The sequence below is a fragment of the Condylura cristata genome, unplaced genomic scaffold (genome assembly GCF_000260355.1).
Source record: "Condylura cristata isolate star-nosed mole 26May11 unplaced genomic scaffold, ConCri1.0 scaffold00008, whole genome shotgun sequence".
Taxonomy (NCBI): domain Eukaryota; kingdom Metazoa; phylum Chordata; class Mammalia; order Eulipotyphla; family Talpidae; genus Condylura; species Condylura cristata.
Window position 1 is genome coordinate 18592021 of NW_004567109.1, and position 15947 is coordinate 18607967.

The 15947-nt window shown below is 59.2% G+C and overlaps 1 protein-coding gene across 1 annotated transcript in view; it reads right to left on the reverse strand.

Annotated features, from left to right (window-relative positions):
• Positions 1-7701: 7701 nt before the first annotated feature.
• Positions 7702-15947, reverse strand: part of STK40 (serine/threonine kinase 40) — a 37079-nt gene continuing 28833 nt past the window's right edge. Inside the window, exons 7-11 of the mRNA XM_004678802.2 lie at positions 13503-13618; positions 10108-10252; positions 9846-9965; positions 9415-9499; positions 7702-8209 (exon numbers count right to left, since the gene is read on the reverse strand). Coding sequence (XP_004678859.1) covers positions 7991-8209; positions 9415-9499; positions 9846-9965; positions 10108-10252; positions 13503-13618 — 685 coding nt within the window. The 3' untranslated portion in view covers positions 7702-7990. The remainder of the gene's footprint in view (positions 8210-9414; positions 9500-9845; positions 9966-10107; positions 10253-13502; positions 13619-15947) is intronic.

Below are 15947 nucleotides of genomic sequence, written 5' to 3' on the forward strand. Positions count from 1 at the left end.
CGTCTTGGCTCAGCTGCGTGCATGTGGGGGTGCGGTTAGGGTATGGAAATGCCGCCCGGGTGCTGGGGCTTCGGTGACGGAGGAAGCCGCGGGGGGAGGCGGGCTGCGGGGACCCGCCCCCGGGCGGCGGCCGCGGCCACAGAGAACCGAGCTCTGCCGAGGGGCCGGCAAGTCTGAACCCTTTGCAGTATTCTCTCACGTAGCCATTTCTGTCAGCCCTGGGAGGACTTGGGGGGCACCGTGATCCCCACTTGGCAAATTAGTCACAGAGCGTGAGTAGCTTTTCCAAGTGAGCAGGATTCGAACCCACTGCTCTGATCCTAGGGCCCGGCATTGCCCCAACTACTTCCCTACATCCTGCTCGTCGACCTCAGAAGACTGCCCCCCTTGCTGGGCCCGCCCCCTTCCAGTCCCCTCTCAGGGCTGGGGCGCTGGTGAGTGTGTCCAGCTGGCAGGACTCCGGTCGCGCAGGGTTAATGAGTGCTGGACTCTGGTTTCCAGCCAGGTCCGGGCCAGTCTTGCAGAGCCCGGCCCTCCTGCACCTCGCAGTTGATGGCTTTCCCATCTGGCTAGAGCTGCCCCAAACGGGTTTGCATTTCCATCTGGGCAGTGTCTGGTATGATCAGTGTGTATGGCCGGGGTCTTCTTCCTGGCCAGACTCCCAAACCCGCTTTCAGGAGGCCCCCTTCCTGGGCTGGGTGAGGGGGAGGCCTTCTTGGCAGGAGCCATGGAGAGGAGGAGGGAAGGAAGGGGGAGAGGAAATTGCAAACATAGCTGAAGGCGCTGCCTGAGGCCTGTGGGCCAGTGACCACCCCCTTCCTCTGTCCAGGATGGAGACCCCCCACTCCCAGTCCTCAGACTGGGTTCACAGAGAGGGCAGATCTAGATGGGGAAAGAACTAGGAGGGAAGCTCTGGGGGATGGAAAACACTCCCATGTCCTTGGGGCTGGTCTGGGCTGTGAGCAGAGGTGGACAGTGGACACACACTTCTGCCTGTATGGGAATGGGTGTGTTTCCATGCCACACGTGCTTGCGCCTTCTGGGGGGTGGGGGGGAGGTGTGCAAACCCATATTGCTGTTTGCTAGTCAACAGCGCCCAGCATGGATGCTTGTACTTCCCAGCCACTGGGTTTCAGCAGTTAGTAGGACAAAGAAATCTCAGCCCTCGGGGTGCTGACAATAGATGACCAAGATGATCTTGGGTGGAGGATGGTGGAATAGGGGATTGGGGGACTCCTGGGGTAAACTGAAGTGACACCTGACTCCCAAGGAGGGGCCAGGCACACCAGGATCTGGGGGCGGGGGTGGGGCATCAGAGAGCCAGGGCACAGCCAGGCAGGTGCAGGCATTTTGCCCCACTCTCATGGCGAGTAATGGAGGAGGGATGTTGTTGTAAGTGAAGCAAGTGCTTTTGGAGAGTTTTAATCTAGACAGTTGTGTTTGTGGTTGTGGTTTCTGGCGCATTTTAGAGTGATCCCTGCGGGGCTGGGGTGCTCAGCTAAGATGAGCTGCAGCAGAGTGGGATGAGAAGAAGCAGGAGAGCAACGTGCAGGCTGGCGGCCATCCGGGCAGCAGCGGCCCAGGACTTGGGCAGTGGGGCTGGTGGGGGAGGTGAGACAGGTTCGGTGGGCAGTATTCAAAAGAGAATGTTGGGACAGAATGGGGCCCTGGGATGTGGATGTAAGGGAAAGAGGCAGGGAGCAACCGCTTGATATCTTGATGTCTGGCCTGAGCACCGGAGGGCCAGCACAAGTCCTGACCAGTTTGTCACATGGGGCAGAGAAGCTGGGCACTGACGTGATGGGCTGTGTCCCGGGGGCTGTGCTGCCAGCCGAGGGGCTCCCCTCTGTGTGAATGCTGCTGTGTGCCAGGACTGCTCAAGTGACCAACTCTTTGAGGACTGGGCCTCGGTTTGTGGGATGCTGTCTGGATGTGGGGCTCTATGAGTCTGGAATTGCTTGTGTTGTTTCTACACGGCCTTGGGAGCAGGTGAGCATCTTTCACATGGCGGGGGAGGTGACCACAGTCCCAGAGAGAGGGCCTCACTTGTGGCCAAGCCAGGTGAGAGGCAGGAGTCTGGAGGGCTGTGCCCGGAGGCCTTGGGGAGGTGCCCAAAGCCTGTGTCTCCCCCATTGCCTGCGGGCAGTTGGGCAGTCCTGGCCACCTGCCTGTCTGCTTTCCTGCCTGATTCTCCCAACACCGAGCTGCAGGCCTGCCCTGCCACCTGCTTTCTGACTGTGTGGCTGGAATCTCTGCACATCTGTCACCTGCCTACTGTCTGGCAGTCCAGCTACCCACCTGTCAGCTTCTTTTCTGCACTGTCTGCCAGGGAGCCTAGAGTCATCACTTTGGGGGCACAGAGAGGGATGAAACATGGGAAAAACAGGTCTTGAAGGAAGGGTCAGAGAGCTGAGAGATCCGGAGTGCCCGAGGGTAGCTTGGGGAGCAGGTGTATTCAGGGCCCAATGCAAAGACCCAGCAAGTTTCCGTCCCCCTCCCCAGGGGCCACGGTGGACTGGCCCCGTTGCTCACTTCATGACACTTGGGCCTCTCAGCCCTGGGTTCTCAAGAGCTGTCTGGGTTTTGGGTGGAGGGAGGGAAGAAGGGGCCTCACTTACGGCCTCCTGAGACCACTTCTCTGAGTCCCCATCAGCTCCCAGGACAGCTGCTGGAAAGGGCAGTGTGAAAGTTTGTAAAACGAGTGACAGTTACAGACAGGGAGTGGCATCTGACCGTGCACACCAGCCTTCAGACCCTCGGGCAGCCTGTGTGGGCGGTAGCACCATCCGCACTTGACAGAGAAGGAAGACGAGGATTGGGGAGGCTGTCACGCGTGTGCGGTCACATGGGTTGAGGTGGTGGGAACCGTGCGGGCACTTCAGCGCCCACGCCGCCAGCCAGACTCCCACCAGGCAGCTCTGGGTCACCGCTCTCCACATGTCATTGCCGGGCCCAGCGCGTTCTTTTCATACTGATGGTACATTGTATTGCACAGCTGATGTTCCCAACATGGGAGCTGAGGCTAATGCACCCACCTCCATCTGCTTTAATATATCTGTGTCCAGTTCCATAGTGTAAGGGAAGTAGCAGGCAATGACACGTCTGTAAGGTGGACAACAGTGGCGTGACAGGTGCCTGCGCCGCTGGCTCCGGCCGTGACGGTGCGCTGTGGGGCTCGGTGGAGGACTCTCGGTGAGGTCTGAACCAAAGTTTGGTTTCCTCTACTTCACACAGCAGACGCGGCCCTGTGATCTCAGTGTATTTTATGTACTGCTACATCCTTTGTGTTTGTGTCAAATGGAGTTGAATTCTTGGCTCTAGGAATTATAAACAAGTTTTCTACTTCTGTGCGCAGGATGTCTGCCTTCCTGTGGGGTTGTCTGGAGCCACTGGCTCCCTGTCCTGCAAATGCCGGCAGCAGCCCCCAGGCATTGTGATGACCAGAAACCCCTCCCCACCCCCACATGGATGCAGAAGATGATGGCTCTCATGAGGCACATGTGGAGTAGGGGAGAGTTACAATTAGTCATCGGGTGTGTGATGTCAGGCTGTGATAAGTCTAAGGAAGAAAAATAAAGCAGGTAGAGGGTTAGAGAAGACCTGGTTGACGGGACAGGACCACAGTACACCTTCAGAGAAACCCTGTCTGAGGAGGTGCCATGGGCAGTGGGAAGTGGGGGAGGGAGCATGTAAACAGCTATCGGCAGAGCCTTCCAGAAAGAAAAGCCAGTAAGTAGGGTAAATGAAGATGGTCAGGCTTTTACGCTGCTGGCCTGTGTGGCTATCACCTGCAGCCTTGAACGCAGACGGCGCGGGGGAGCGTGGGTGCGGGGCACGTGTGCTTGATGGCGTTCACCTGGGGCATGGGTGTGGGCATGCGTAGGGGAGCACAGCTGAGCCCGGGGGCTGAGGATGAGGGCAGCTCACTCGGAGACGACAGGAGGGCCGCGGAACGGCTGTGAGAGGGCGACACCATGAGCGAACGCCGGAGAGCCCGAAGAGAAGAGCCAAGTTTGGGTTGGAAGCCTTGCCAGCCTCCCCGTCCCAGCCTCCCTGCCTTACCAGCCTCGGGCTTGCCCCACATTTGATGTAGAAAGAGCATTAAAGCCTGGAAAAGCCACTGGGGACTCCAGGACCCCTGTATCTGTCTGCCCGAATGAATAGAGAACCCGCCCGTGCTTACTGCCATAACGCGATGCCAGGGCCTCCAGGTGGAGGTGTGTTCGGTTCCTACGGGGCTAGCAGGTAGGCCTGTGGGCTGGGGCAGTGAGTGAGGATCGGGGTTTCGAGAGCTAGCAGGAGGGCTGGTGGGGTGGGAGCTCATTATAACCTGCGCGGGTTGGAAACCATCAGGGGGTGTAAACAGGAGAGGGTGAGCGCCTGGCTTCTAAGTGCTTGCTCACTGCTTGTCCCCCGGGCTGTCAGAAGGAAGAGTGGAGCCGGAAGACCAGGAATGTCGAGATGGGGCCGTGCATAGGGTGGTCGGTGGCAAGGAACTGGAGAAGTCAGATTCTGCCCGGCTGGCTGTCAGGGTTAGCAGTGACTGAAGGTGGGGCAGGGGGAGGAAAGGCAGGAGACGGAGGGGGAGAGGCAAGAGGTCGAGGCTCACTTGGCTTTGGAGCCTGAACAACATAGTCATAGGCTCCATTTCCGCACTTCCTCCCCCACTTCAGATAGCCTCAAAGCGGTCTGGCTTCACTTGGAGGCTGCTCTCACTGAGGACCAGGCAGTGGCTAAGTACAGTAGAAACTTCATTTTGCTTTTTCAGGAGCCGTAAGAGGCTCCTGGAGGTCATACCTTTCTGGAACTTTCCTTTTCTTCTGCTTCTAGGACTTGCAATAAAAACTTGTGAAGTGAGATCCAAAAAACTTAGATCAATAACTGACCAGTTCTGGGGTGTCACCTACATGCCAGGCCAGTTGTAGGTGCTGAGGATCCGAGGGAGCCAAAGTCCCTGCCCATGGCTCGTACTGCCAAGTGTACATCTTGGCAGTAGAGGGTGGAGCCCCGGGGTGTCTGTGCACGGAACAGAGGCTGACTGGGTCAGGGGACAGGAGCAAGGCTGCAAATGGAGACGAGACCCAGGGTGGCGGCTGGGAGCCGCACCTGCTGCCGTGGGCTGGAAGTGAGGGACCTCCTGGTTGTGCACTGGGACAGCCGAGGTATGGGCCAGAGGGAGCAGGCAAGGTTTGTGCCAGAGGTTGAGAAGATGGTGGCCACTGGGCTGCTGGGGTTCATCTGGGTGAGTGGCGTGGAGAGAGGGGCCAGGGAACTGCTCTCAAGTATTTGCGGAGAATCGGGGCCTTCTCACCTGTTGGAGGTGCCCTCCTCTGGCTGTGTGGACCCTCGCCTGGAAAGGGGTCCTGCCTGTCTGGGAGGCTCTCTACGCCTTCAGCGACCTGGGCCGATGCGTGGGTTCCTGAGTATAAGAGTAGGCCTCCGTGGGCCATGGGGTGCTGGGTTGGGCAGCTACCTCTAGTTCATTGCCCTGATGTTCAGGGCGGTGTCTAAATTTAGGTGACGGAAGGAAAGAAGAAAGGAAGGAGCCCGCTTTGCTTCCTAGGGAGGGTAGGGGAGGGGGGTGGGGCAGGAAAAGGCCAGGCCTGGCTCTTCTGCTTACCCGGCCTGGCATGTGGGCACGTGCTCCCCCACGGAGAGATGAGCAATGCTCTGCCAGGTGCAGCTGCTCTGCGTGCACGGGTCTGGGGCTAAGCCAGCCGGGCGTCTCTACCTGGGCACTTAGCTGGAGGCTGGGCCAGTGGGGCTGCGGGGATGCTGGGCAGTCCCAGTCCCCTCCCCCATCCAAGGCGGGGAGGGCAGGCAGGAAAGCCCCGGTGAGGGGTGAGGGAGTCCTGCGCGGGCCGGAGAGCCACGCTGGGCGCTGGGCGGCACAGAGGGAGTCGCAGGCGCGGGGGCAAGAACGGCAGTCCATACAGGCCACGGTGGCTCCAGATCAGGAAGTTTTATTGCTGACATGCAGGAAGAGTCCCCATGTAGTACAAAAATATGTCTTTATACAAACTTTTTTGTGACTTTTTCCGTTTTGTTTTCTTTACAATAGGACTTCTCTCGGCGTGTGACACCCAGTGAGGGCAGACCCAAACTCCTCTCATTTGCTTTGCCAGAAATGTAATCAGACACATGGATTGACCTTGGGAGGGACCAGTCTTGTCTGACAGGGCTTTGCAGAACCAGAGGATATTGCTTTGAAAAGGAGGAAAAAGACCACACATGGCAAGCAGGCCCGGAGGGTCTGGGCAGGCTGCTGGCACAAGGGGCTCGGCCTGGACCCTGACAGGACAGTCACAGGAGCTGGGGCCCTAGGCCAGACTGCACTTCTACTCCCTCAGGAGACTTCTTTTTGAAATAAATAGAAAAGAGGACATCCCTACCCCCACAGCACGAGACCCTGGCTCTCAGCGGCTGGACGGCTGATGGAGGCAGATCCAGGAGCTCAGGGGTGTAAGTGCCGGGCTGGGCTCAAGCGGGCTCCCACAGACCCACTGAGGCAGAGGCACGAGACGCCCAAGTGCTGGGGTGGGGGCATGGGGATGAAGGGGCGTGGGCGGCCCTGCTACTGCTGGCAAGAGGTGGCCCCATTTTTTCCAGATGGGGAAACTGAGGCACAAGGAGGTTTGGGAACTTGCCCAAGTCACTCACAGTGAGTCAGCTTTTGGGGAGGGGACAGCTCACACTCCGGGAAACAAGACCCTGGAGGCCTTGGCCACCCCCCACTGGGGAGCAAGGACAGGCAGGAAGGGTCTCAGGGCCCAGGGCTGCCTGGAGGAGAACACCTGGCCTCTCCCGGGTCAGGGGGCAGGGTCAAGTCCAGTGAGGGGGAGTGGGAGCGGAGGGCGTTCTGGTGAGAACAGCATTTCTGGCAAGACGGGCATCCACTTCAAAATCTCGGCTCAAAAAGGGCAGCAGGCTGTTCTCAAACCAGGCAGGGCCCTCTCCCTCTCCCCAAAAGCTCCCACCCCCGTGAAGGACCCTGGCTAGGGTCCACTGGGAGAGACACCATGTCTCCCCTGGGCAGCAGGGGAGACGCCTCCACCTTCTTTGAACAGAGTCGGGAGTCCTCTTGTGGGGAGGGGATGCAAACGGGGTCACCTGTTCTCAGGCAGCCCACCACCACCAGGTACCCCCATGTCTGTCAGCGTTACCTTGGTACCACAGTGAAGGGTGGGGAAGGAGGTCAGGGTTAATGCAAGTGTACAGCACCTCAGAGAAGCTACTGAGATGGAGAAAAGGACCAGGTCTAGAAAGGTCTCCCCACCACCAGAAACAAAGAGGGACTGGTGGCTGGAGGTGGAGGGGCCGGCAAGAAGGGGCTTCTCTAAGCCTGGGGAGAGGAGGGCCATCTGTGGGCTGTGAACACCCCACTTCCAGACAGGCTGGGGGCCAGGGGTACCCATGGGCTGAGCCACCTAGAGATGGGCAAGGAGTTGATTTCAGTACAAAAATAAATATATCTGAATTCCGCTTAAGATGAGGTGAAGGTTCTCGAAAGCTTGGATCGAGGGGCCCAGGGACGAAAACAGACTGGGAGAGGCTGGGAGGGCAGTGGGTGGGTGTTGTTTTGGGAGCCAGCACTGAGCTGCACTTTCAGCTTATTTGGACTGTAGGGCGCAGCTGCCCCAGGTGGGTCTGGCGGGCAGGGTGGCTGACCAGGCCCCTGGGTGGGTGGGTGGGTGGGTGGGCTCCCTCCTCCTCCTCCTCACTCAGTCCAGAGACAGCATGGTTAAAGAGACAGAGGTAGATTAAAACGTCATGATTAAAAGCAGATTAGTTATCTAGGATTCTCAGATTAAAAACCAAACAATCAAGCAATCATTCCAAAAGGTAGCTTCGTGGTACCTCTGCTGACCCCACGCCTGGCCTGGGCTGGCCTGCCTGTCCCTGTCGCAGCCTGGGGGAGAGTTCAGCACTACAGGCCCGACAGCCAGCACACTGGCAGGGGGCTGGAAGAGGTGGGGTGGCCCCGCCGAGGCTACTTCCGCAGGTAGCGCTGTGCCAGGATGGCTGCGTCCAAGGGGTTCATGGGCTGCGCGTCGCGGCCAAGCCGCCGCACCGGCGGCACGCTGCCAAACTGCCGCTTGGGCACCCAGCTCCGGGCCTCGTGTATGGAGCTCTTCTCCTCGGCCAGCAGTAGCTGCTGCCGCATGTAGTTCTCAAACTCGTACTGGGAGCACTCCTCCGTCACCTTGGCCTGCAGAGGGAAAGGAGAGTGAGGTGGAGAGGACAGCGGCAGCCTGCTTCTGAGGGCCTCTGGCCCAGGCACACACCCTTAGGCCTGGAGCTGGGTGCTGACCGCGGTGTCCTCTGGAGCCCTCCAAACCTGGACCCTGCCCCACTGAAGCCCAGAGCTGTGACCTGAGCTGTGCCCCCCTTCCTGACTTTACTGACCTTGGGAGATGGCACAATGCCTCGGGAGCCTGGGCCTCCGTGCCTGGGAAGCGGGGTAGTAATCTAGAGGTTCTGGGGCCAGGGCATGTCAAGTGTTTAGGGATGGGGCGCACAGCACCTGGAGGACCCTGTTTTTTCTCTCTCGAATGTTGAGCTCCTGGAGTGGCCCAGGCAGACTAATAAACTGAAGGCCAGGGCCTGCAGGGCTTTGGGGCCGGACATGCGGTCAAGGCTCAGGCCCACCACTTCCCACTGTGTGGCTCTGGGAGAGCTGTATGCCTCTCTGAGCCTGTTTCCTTTTTTGCAAAAGTAGGCAGACAGCAGCGGCCACATGGGTCTGCAGTGCGGAGAGAGGGAGCTGCGCTCGCTGCATGCTAGGGTGAGTATTTTCAGCTGCTCAATTGTCCTTGGAAGGGTGGGGACTGGGGGAGGGGCAAGACCTAGAGTTTCTTCGCAAGAGCCAGGAGTCTCTGCTTGGTTCCAGACTCATCCTTCCTGGTTGTATCTGCCCAACGCTTGGCACTTCAGAGAAGACAGAGGAAGGGAGGGCCTACAGCATCCCTTCCTGCTGGGCCAAGCCCTGCCTCCAGGGGGCCCCTGCCAGGTGCTGCCTGGCACTTAGCTCTCTGCCCCCACCCTGGCCCAGCACTTTCTTCAGTGCAGAGAAAAGGGGAGGAGAGAAAACTGGGAAAAAATGAATCATCTGAAAAAATGAAAAGCAGGAAGGGTGAGAGAGAAGCCTGTGAGTCAGAGGGGCAGAGAAATCGACTGTTTAAAGGGCTAACACGTGTTGAGTCAGGGCCTGGGCAGGAAAAGGAGGCCAAGAAGGGGCCAGGCTGGGCCATGGGGAGGCCTCTGTGCTCTGGGCTCCTCCTAGCTGGCCTTCCGCCCTCTCTCAGGCCACAGAACTGCCCACTGAGCCAGATACGGGGGACGGCCCAGGCAAAGAGGCCCCGGGGCCCGCGGGAGCTGCGGCTCTGCCCTGCTGAGGGCCTGTCTCACACTCACCTCCTGGGAGCTGTCTGCACCGCTCATTTGGTCGTCGATGTCGGGAACCACTTGCAAAGGGCCACTCAGGGATGACAGGGACTGCCTGCAGGGGCAGAGAGGTCAGCCTGGCTCCAGGGCCCCTGCTCCCGGGCCTAGCTGGTAGGAGCCCAGCAAGGCCGGTGCCCACTACTCCCAGACTTGGTTGGAGTCAACAGCTCCTTTCTGACGCTTTCTTATCCGATACAGGGCACCATTTCTACCTCAGTCTGTGGTAACCTGATAATGCTCGTGCCACAGCTGGCATCCACTGGCATGCAGGAGATGCTCGACCTGAGTCCTGCCTGCTCCCTCCCCATCTTGCCCATGTCAAAAATTCTGGAAAAACAGGCCCACCCTCAGGCTGCTTTTTTGGGTGGATGAGCAGAACCCAGCCCAGTGTGCCTACTCACCACGATGCAATGATGGCACTGAGGGCCTCCAGGACGTCGGTGGCAGCCAGGCGCTGCTGGGGGTCGAGGACTAACAGTTTCCGGATGAGACACACGGTGTTCTCGGAAACCCGCCCGTCCCTGACGTGGGAGGAGGAAAGGGTTCAGGGGTGTGCTGGTGCTGGCCTCCCACCCAGGACCCCAAGCCTCGCCGTGTGGTCCCCACTCCTCGAGCCCACAGAGCTGAGCCTCCCTCCCGCCACCCCAGGGCGGCAGGACTCACTCAGGGATGGTGTACTCGGCGGCCTTGATCTTGCGGAAGAGCTCCTGCGGGATGCTGTCGTAGAAGGGGAACTGGCCGTACAGCATGGTGAACAGCACCACCCCCAGGGCCCACATGTCGCTCGGCTTGCCCCGGTATGGCCGGCCTGTGGGTACACGAACACAGGCGCCCTCAGCCCAGATTCAGGGGAGAGGATGCACTGAGCGACTCTGCACCTGAAAGACCACCTTTGCTTCTGGTCATCCCCCTCCTGAGCAGCACTGTCTCAGGCCTTGGACCTTTGCCCATGCTTATACTGGCTTCGGGAATCAGTTCTGCAAGACGATGCCCCACCCAGGAAAAGGGATCACACTTGAACTTGCAGCCCACCCATCTGCTGGTAGCTCCCGCTCTGCTGTGCCAGACGGCGAGCTCCCGGAGCTGGGCCTGGGCCGGGGCCCCAGCAGGCAGCTCACAGAGCAGGCGGCCAACAGCGGCTGGAGCAAAGCTGACCCGACTCCCGCACTCAGCAGGGTCTGCAAGGACCCTCTGGCAGCGTGCCTGCTCCCCCCACTGGAAGGGACAGTGTCCAGTGGAGAGGGTCCTGTCTCTCTGCTACCGCGCCCGTGCACAGCACAGGCACAAACATCTGCTAAGCGAACACACGGCTAGTGGAGTCGGCGCCGAGGCCGTGTTCCTCGCCATAAAACAGCAGGGCCAGCATGGCGCGGACACCAGAGTAGCGTTCATTAAATCTCCACAGCAAGAGGGAACATACTTTCTCTACTTTTCCAGAAAGTAAAATGAGGCATGGGGAGATTATGTGTCCAAGGTCACCCAACTGACAAGCCCTACTCTTCCCATTTCCAGGACAAATCACCCAAACCCCATCAGCTGAGCTCCTGCCTCCTGCCAGTTGTGGCCCAAGACGTCCCCCAGCATCCTTCAAATAGGAGAACATGAGCCTTTCAAATCCCTGCAACAGCACCCTGTCTGCCACATCAGGACGTCCAGGAAAACCCGGACCCCAAACATGACAACGCATGCACGTCACCTCCCTGGGCACCAGACAGCCCCCAGCAACTGCAATCCTGCCTCTGTGCCCCTCCACCTCCAGGTGATCTGAGGTGCCCTTGCGGCAGGCGACACTGACTCCAGTAGCCTGAAGGTGAGCAGTGTAATGTGTGTGCGCGTGCCCGCCCAGTGCCAACACAGGCCTTGGCCTGTGCCTCTGGAAGGCCACACGGCTTCCCTCACAACCTGCACAGCCTAGCAGACTGCTGTGGGAGTCACTTTCTGCCCTGGCTGGCACAGAGGTAGTTCTGCAGAGATGCACCTCTGCCAAGCTCTCTCCGAGGCTGCATTGCCCCTGACCCTTCTCACCCTAAACGCCGAAGGCAGCTGGTGTGACCTGGCACCGCATGCCCTAGCCAGACCCAGGGCAGTCCCTGCCCGACCCCACTCTACCACATGGGGTCATCAAGGCAGAGTCCATCAAGTCATGACTCTTGGCTCTGTGTGGCTCCCAGAGGGCTGTCCCACCTCCGTGTAGCAGCTGGAAGGTGTTTCTGTCCAAGGGAGGGTCAGGCAGTGGGTTCCTGGCCTGGGCCGGCCCAAGGGATGGACCCATGACTTCGGTCCTGACTCGGGAAGGGATGATCGACAGGCTCTCCCCGAAGCTCCAGCTGGCAAGCGACCTTCCCTGCGTTTCAGCCTTTGAGATCACTGAGTGTCAAGCTTTTCATTTAGTACGGCCAGTGCTCACTGAGCCAGACTCTAGGTAAGAGGTCTTAGTCCCACAGGGACGCAATGAAGTAGGGCACTTTATCACGTCTGTGTTATAGATGAGGAAACGGAGGCCAAGGGGGCTCCGCAACGTTCCCAAGGCCGCCCACTAGCCAGACTATAACCTCCATGAGGCGCACATGCCTGCCTTTCCGTAGCTCCGCGTCCCGTGCTCAGGGTGTGCTTGGCACACAGAAAGAAGACAGTGGTACTGACGCCCACATGTCAGGACTTACACTTAGTCATTCTGCTGCGTTCTCTTAACACTGTGGGGAGGCAAAACTGTTTTCAGCTTTTAGCCCAGGAGGAGACTGAGGCTCCGAGAAGGCCGACTCACACAGCTGGTCAAGCAGAGCCCAGATCGCTGGCCTCAGTCTAAGGCTCATTCTGATGCAAGGCCTTTGCTTCATCTTGCAAGGCTTGACCAGAGAAAGGCCATGAACAGCAGCAGGGAGTGACTGCACACAGAGGCCCCCCTGGTGCAGTCCTGCTGAGAAGTCAGCCCTCCTCTGACGTCAACACGGACCCCACCTCACACACAGGGCTGAGGGAAGGACTGCTTCATCCTCCTGGCTTTGTCACCCACAAAGAAGCTCTGGGGACTGTTATGGAACATACAGCCTGGGCTGGGGGGGGGGGGCAGAGAGTTCCCAGCACCCAATCTCTCTAGCAGAGGCCACAGTGACCCCAGCCCAAATCCCAGGGCCTAGGAAGTGGCACTGCTCTCTGCACAGAGGAAGCCTGGGAGAGGTCTGGATTGCAGAAGCCTCCATTGGGATGCCAAGGGGTAAGGGAAAGAAAAGCCGAGGGTCAGTGAGGCAGGCAGGAGGCAGGCCTAAGGTGCAGCCCCAGGTTCTAGTTTACTCTGAGCTATGCCTTTGGATAAGAGTTGTGCTCTCTCCATCAGCTGTGCAAAGAAGAGGCTTGCGGTATTTCCCTCACAGGGTAGCTGTGTGGTTCTAACAGCACAAACCTTGTGCTTACACAGTGCCTGGCGCTTCCCATAGGGCAGTAGGTAAGCAGTACACGAGTGACTTACTATTTTGTGTATTGCCTGTCTCAGCTCTGCTAGGGTGTCAGCACAGTCTGAGGTGGCAGGGATGTCTGTGTGCCTGCTCGCTGCTGCGCCCAAAGTGCTACAGCTGTGTCTTGCACACAGTAGTCCTCCAGGAAATACCAGCAGAGCGACTGGACCAGTGAAAAAAGGGAGTAAACTCTCACCATGGCACTCAGCGAGGCCCCTCGCCCTTGAAGTGAGGTGGCCCTGCCCACCTTACCGGCCTCCCTGGCCAGGTCACTGTCTGAGCAGCAGCCCCATGGGATTCTCCAACGCTGTGCCGCCCCCACCCAGCTGCACACCTTCATGGGTTCCTGTTTCTCCTGTGATCTCTTTCCAAATGTGAATTCTGTGGGGAAGTTCTTCAAGTGCCAGCTATTTGTCCTCACAGAAATCATGTTTTTTTCCCTTCCAAGCAGTAATCACAGAGAGCAAACCTGCACGGTGTGACAGTTCTCCTCCCGAGACCCCAAACTTTGTAGCAGGAGTGGTGGTCCGCGTTTGGTCCACTCCAAAGCGTGCCCCTGGTTTGTGGCATGGAGGCCCTGCCGCAGAGCCTGGCAAGGGCACGTACCGCTGAGCACATCTGGACTGATGTAGGCAGGGCTCCCCCTCTGGTCCTTCAGCAGGTCCCCCTCGCTCACAAGATGCTTCCCGAGGCAGAAGTTGGTGATGGTTATCCGATGCGTCCTGGCGTGAGAGGTAGAGCGTGAGCAAACCTGTGTGCCCGCGGGCGCCCCAGCTGCCCCTTGCCCTGGTCTGGGAAGCAAAGGCCTCCTGCCCAGAGCCTCTTCTGCCCCCTGGCCCTCGCTGCCCCATGGCTGCGTGGAGAGGCCGCCCAGGGTGCCGACACAGGCCGCTCCGCTCCGCCGCCCTGGGAGCGGCCTCTGCATGCGTCCTGGCAGGGATCTGAGTCGCCGTGACCAAGTAGGTGTTTCCGGGGTGCTCCTCTGAACCTGTCAGCCTGGCCCAGGACTTGGGACAACTGGCAGAGACGGCCCCAAATGACCTCACATTAACGCTTACATTGGGAACAACTTGAGATTTGTTCAATTCCCCCATTTACATGTGAGCAAAAGGCAGGCCAGCTGGACTGCGGCACAGGCCCGGTGCCACTTCAGTTCCCCTCTGCTGAGTCCTGGCAGAGCTGTCTGCCAAAGCTCACCGAACACTGGGGGCTGCTCCCAGCGCAACCCTCTCCGCGCCTCACAGCAGCGGGGAGGGGCATGCTCACCGCCCAGCTATTTCACAGGTGATGTGACGCTGGCGCAGAAATGCAGGCCATGCCGCAGGTCAGGAGATGGGTGAGTAGTGGAACTGGATCCAAACCAGCCTGTAGCCCGGACTGACCCCCTCTGGGTACCTACTGTGCCCCTAAAGAGTGTCTGGGGCCTGACTTTCTCTGCTGTCCCATCCAAGGTGACTCATCTTGCCTTGGACTTTGAGACTCTGCCCTGACCTAGAAAATAGACACTCCCCCACCCAAGACTTAGTCAAGCAGCTATGGGTCTGCCCCTTTCTGGGACGCTCACAACATGAACAAAATAAGCAGCTCAGAGGATGCCTTACTCCCCGCCTGGGACTGTGGGTGGGCAGGCCCCCTCGAGGAGGCCCAAGGAAGGTTTCCTCACCCCTGGGGAAGGACTGGAGAGAAAGGCACCTCCACCCCAAGGGCGAGCAGAGAAGCCAGGGAGGGCGGCAGGAAGGGAAATCCCACGCAAGCCCTGGTCCACTTCTCACTAGAAAAGTCTCAGGTCGGAGAGGAAGGTCAGCTCAGAGGCCAAGGGTGTGTGTGTGGCTGAGGGTGGAATTCCCCAGGAGCGGTGTCCAAGAGGCTCCGAGAGCCCTTTGCTATCTCGGGGAATTCTGCTGGCAAATCTTGCCTGGTGTGAAACAAAGGCCAGTCTGTCTTCTGCCTTCCAAACGGAAACATTGACTCTAGTTCTCCACACAGGCCTGTTTGGTCAGACGGCACAGAAGTCTGACTGGTGGCCTCCAAGGTGGCTAGAGGCCTGGGGGCAGGCGGAGTCTGTCAAGGATACTGTACGCCAAGAAGGGGCCTGCACCAACCCCAACCTCCATCTGCTGGGGGATGCGGGCTGCCCAGGCGGGAGTCCCGCAGAGCAGCGGCACTGTGCTTTCTTCTCAGCGAGAGACGGCCGCTTGTATGGAATATGTTCTCTGAGGCGCCAGACCTGGCAAGATGGCTCGGGGCGTCTGGTGGACCTGGGGGTCAGGTTCTTGGGTTTGTGTCCCAGCCTGGCACTCCTGGCCGTGTGACCTTGGCCATGCTGTTTTTTCTTTTCCTAAACCTCAGTTCCCTCACGTGTATAGCGGAAAATATTAGCACTTAACTCCTGGGGCTGTGCAGGGTTTGACAAGGTAGGACGACCCGGGGAGAGCGCTTGGCCCGGCAGCTGGCAGTAGTAACTGACTACTGACGCCAAGCTTGTGTCATCATCCGTCCTCAGATGGCAGGGAGGCCTGGCAGAGGCGCCAACGGGAGACCCCAACAGAGACATCCCCTCTGAGGTGGCAGGTGGGGGCCACACTGTGACAACAATTCATAAGGGCGTGCGGGCTGAGCTATCTGCTGGCTGCTGCTGGCAGGACCTGCTGACCCTCCATGCCCAGGGCTGGGGAGGTGGGTTTGAGAAGATGGTAGCTGACTCTGCAGTCAGGGAAGTAGGTCTGAGCAGGCCTGTGCTGTGTGGCTGCCGAGGAGGCTGGTCTCTCCCCTAGAAAGCCACGTGGTCAGCCCTGAGACCGCCTGGGTTTGGCACGCTCCCCGCCCTGCACCAACCCCCACCACAGGCGTCCAGGATGGCTGGGTGGTGCACAGATCACTGGGTGTCCCGGACCCCCGGGCCTTGTCCTGGCAGCGAGGGCTCCAGGGGGAGCGCCGTGCGTCAAACAGGCGCTGCTCTGAGTGAGTCATTCTTTAGATATGGCCCTCTGGGCGACCACAGTGTTTTTCTCCTCCTCTAGGAACTTAGTGTGCAACTTGCCTACCCAAAAA